General features: G+C 38.5%; 1 protein-coding gene across 1 annotated transcript in view; it reads left to right on the plus strand.

Annotated features, from left to right (window-relative positions):
- LOC107096454 (homer protein homolog 3-like) overlaps positions 1 to 3532 on the plus strand; it is a 34800-nt gene that overhangs the window by 10022 nt on the left and 21246 nt on the right. Inside the window, exon 3 of the mRNA XM_015393116.1 lies at positions 2939 to 3095. Within this exon, the coding sequence (XP_015248602.1) occupies positions 2939 to 3095 (157 nt within the window). The remainder of the gene's footprint in view (positions 1 to 2938; positions 3096 to 3532) is intronic.

Consider the following 3532-nt stretch of genomic DNA (forward strand, 5'->3'; position numbering starts at 1 on the left):
TTAATAAAGTCGTAAAATTACGAGAATAAAGTCATAAAATGACAAGAATAAAGACGTAAAATTACGTGAATAAAGTCATAAAATTACGTGAATAAAGTCGTAAAATTACGAGAATAAAGTCGTTAAATTACAAGAATAAAGTCGTAATATTACGAGAATTAAGTTTTAATTTTACGAGAATAAAGTTTTAATATTACAAAAATGTCATCATACATCATACAGTTGTGAACTCAGACTGTTCGATAAAACCACCCGGTTTTGTAGTACATTGTGAGCTGTAGCTCCGTGCGACAATTGAAATAATCGCAATCTCCTGGGTTAATAATTGCAAACAACTGAAATAATAAATAATAATTAATACAAATTTATTATATTACTTAAAAAAAATCTCAATGAATACCAATATGAGACTAAAAAGCACTGCCCAAGCTGCAATGAGTTTATAATAGTTGAGTGAATGATCTGATTATCTGGACTGTTGATTGGAACAATATAGATAGAATTGACAGAAATAAAGGGCATAAAATTAAATTAAAATTTGGTTGAGCTGAGGAACATAGAAGCACCTATCCATAAGCTCTTCCTATGCTAGAAAAGCTAACAGCAATCTAGCTTCCTGGCTGCCTTTGTCTAGGATGAAAGAGATCACATATACTTTCTCACAGTAAAAGTTGAGCCCATAGCTATGTCTAGAAGAGAAAATAAGTCGTAATTTTACGAGAATAAAGTTGTAATTAGTGTTATACCGATACCAGTATCGGACGGGGCCCCGATACTGCCGTAAAATGGTGGTATCGGTATCGGCGAGTACCAACAAATAGGGCACCGATACCATTTTGAGAGCCATAAGTTTATTCAACTATTGTACCCCATTCCTGGTAGGCAATAAAAAGTTCTACTGGATTCACTTTGTATTAGATTTTTTCCTGCTTCACAAAGGTAGGCAGCAGCTTGACAAAGCCATGATGGCAATAATTTTACATTATTATGGTATCCGTATCACCAATACTGCACAGCCAGGTATCGGGTTTCGGTATCGGGGCCAAAAAATGGCATTGGCGCAACACTAGTTGTAATATTACGAGAATTTAGTTAATTTAATCATTGTACTCGGTAAAAGGTTTATTTTTAAAGCCAAAAGTAGATTGTCACTTGGTATTCATTTCTTCAAAACATTTATTCAGCATTTTTAACTTTAAAAAGTTAAATGAATGTTGAAACTGATAATAAAGCCAGAAAACATAAAACAGATAGGAAGTTGTCAAATGTTTACTCTGCAAAAGGTAATTTGTGGATGAACGAATTCATCCAATGTGGGTGAATGTGAATGAGTGTGAGGGGGTGAGAGGAGGATGGCTTTTAGGTCGGTAATTTAAAGGCCGGATTATACTTCTGCAACCGCACACATCAAATGTCGCTCGGGTCTGGTCGCGAACCAGTTTTGCTGGTATGCTTCTGCAACATCGGCATCATAAGAGTGGTTGTACTTCCGAACCTCCTTGATCAACCTTTCGTCGTAGTTTTCCATTGGTGTTATTACTCCTCGCTTTTTAAAAATGGCGCGCCCTGGCAGCGAATCGAGAAGGACGACCACACAGACAGCTGGAAAGGCACACCAAGGACCGATCACAGCTGCTTTTTGTCTGCGCACTTCCGCTTGAGGTCTGCACGGGTTTGCGACCATCGGATGTGTAGTCAGGATTTTTTTGAGGTACGCGATGATGGATGCAGAACCTCTGCGCTGGGGTCGTGGTCGTGCACAGAGACAGATTTGACGGTTGCAGAGGCTATGCGTTAGAAGTATAAATTAGCCATAACAGTGTAAATGTATCCTGTGCTGCGATTTATGTTGTTTTAATAAAAAAAAGTCTGTCTAGAAAAGTTCTGATTGTAATGAGATTACATTGATATACGACAGAATGAAGCAGGAATCAAACTAGGAACTTCTGAGTGTACGATGACTAATCTACTGAATAACATTCCCTGACAAGGTTTTTGGATAATGCTGTCACTAATAGGATCAGCTATAAATGCACACTGACAGGCAGAAATAATCTAGTTCTGCTGGGAGACGCCCAATCACTCAAACTGTGCTATACAGAAGTGTCCTGGTTTGAGTAATTTTACATTTAAACTCAACAAAGATGCATGAAGAACATCTTTAACGCTGCTGCTTTTATGACTTTTTCAATTTTCTTGACCAAAAAAGTCCTTTTTGTTTTGAGTTTACAAATAAAAATAAGGAACAAATGCCATGAATTGATAAACCCCAGAGATTATCAATCATGGTAAAAGTGATGTTCATCTTCTTTACCTTTTTAAGCTGAAAATAAAAGCAGTAAATGTGTTAGGGTGGTTAAGTTTCCCCAACTTTAACCTATAAAAAATGAAACAAAGACAGTTTAAGATTTTTCCTGAAATGCTTTGCAAAGGGGAGACAGAGTATCAATCTCTGCATCTCTGCTTGGCTCAACACTTGCCAGGCTTTTTATTGAGCAGTCAATACATTACAACAGCAGGCGTTAGTTTCGATCTCTTAGACATAGCATGAACTTTTAAGATAGGGAAATTGCCTGGTTGAAGTATACGCTTTACACAAGGTGTCGGGGTTATGAACTTTTCACTTATGTGCTTCTCAAATGAAAAACAGGAAAGCATTCTTGCAAAACATTTGACCGTCTTATGGCCTTCAAACACTATTTCCAATGATGAGAGTAACATTGATAAAAACAACATAAATCATAATAACTCCAACAAAATGGGAAAAAATCAGCTGATTAAATGAGCTCGGATATCCTGAGCTCCCTGCTCTCTCTAACTGTATAACTTTTCTTACCAACACAGCATTCTGTGGGTTTCATTTTATTTTTCTAAGCTTTTCCCAAGGGTTAGCAAAGCTTCCTGTTTTTTAGGATCCTTTTTGTCGTTCTCTCTCCAGGGAGCAGCCGATATTCAGCACTCGCGCCCATGTTTTCCAGATCGATCCCACCACCAAGAGGAACTGGATACCTGCGAGCAAGCACGCCGTCACTGTGTCCTTCTTCTATGATGCCAACCGCAATGTCTACCGTATCATTAGTGTGGGTGGAACCAAAGTGAGTACTAAAAAAACAACATTCCCATAATGAGGTGTAAACTGGATTTAAGAGGTTGGGTGGCTTCTCAGCAGATATGCTTCAACATTCCCTTTTCTTCAGGGATTTGGATTATGAGGAGGAGGCCACATCAAGGCCTGGGGGAAGGGGGCTTCTTAGCACCTACTATGACCCATATTTCTGCCTCACAGAGAGGGCAGCGTGGGATAATGATCAGCGGCCAACACTCATGTCGGTTTCCACAGTAATCTTCAGTGTTGCTCTGTCCAGCATGTTGTGCCAAACGTGTCACAGCTCAAACGCAGAGTTTAGATTTTACATAATAATTTCTTGGAGGGGTAAGAAAGGAAAGAAAAAAACAAAGGTCTTCCACTTTAAATTAGATTCAGGATTGGAAGGCATTGGTTTTACGTGCGCTCAATTAAGATTCAGAATGC

Source organism: Cyprinodon variegatus, unplaced genomic scaffold (genome assembly GCF_000732505.1).
Source record: "Cyprinodon variegatus isolate N-32 unplaced genomic scaffold, C_variegatus-1.0 Scaffold625, whole genome shotgun sequence".
In the NCBI taxonomy this organism is placed as follows: domain Eukaryota; kingdom Metazoa; phylum Chordata; class Actinopteri; order Cyprinodontiformes; family Cyprinodontidae; genus Cyprinodon; species Cyprinodon variegatus.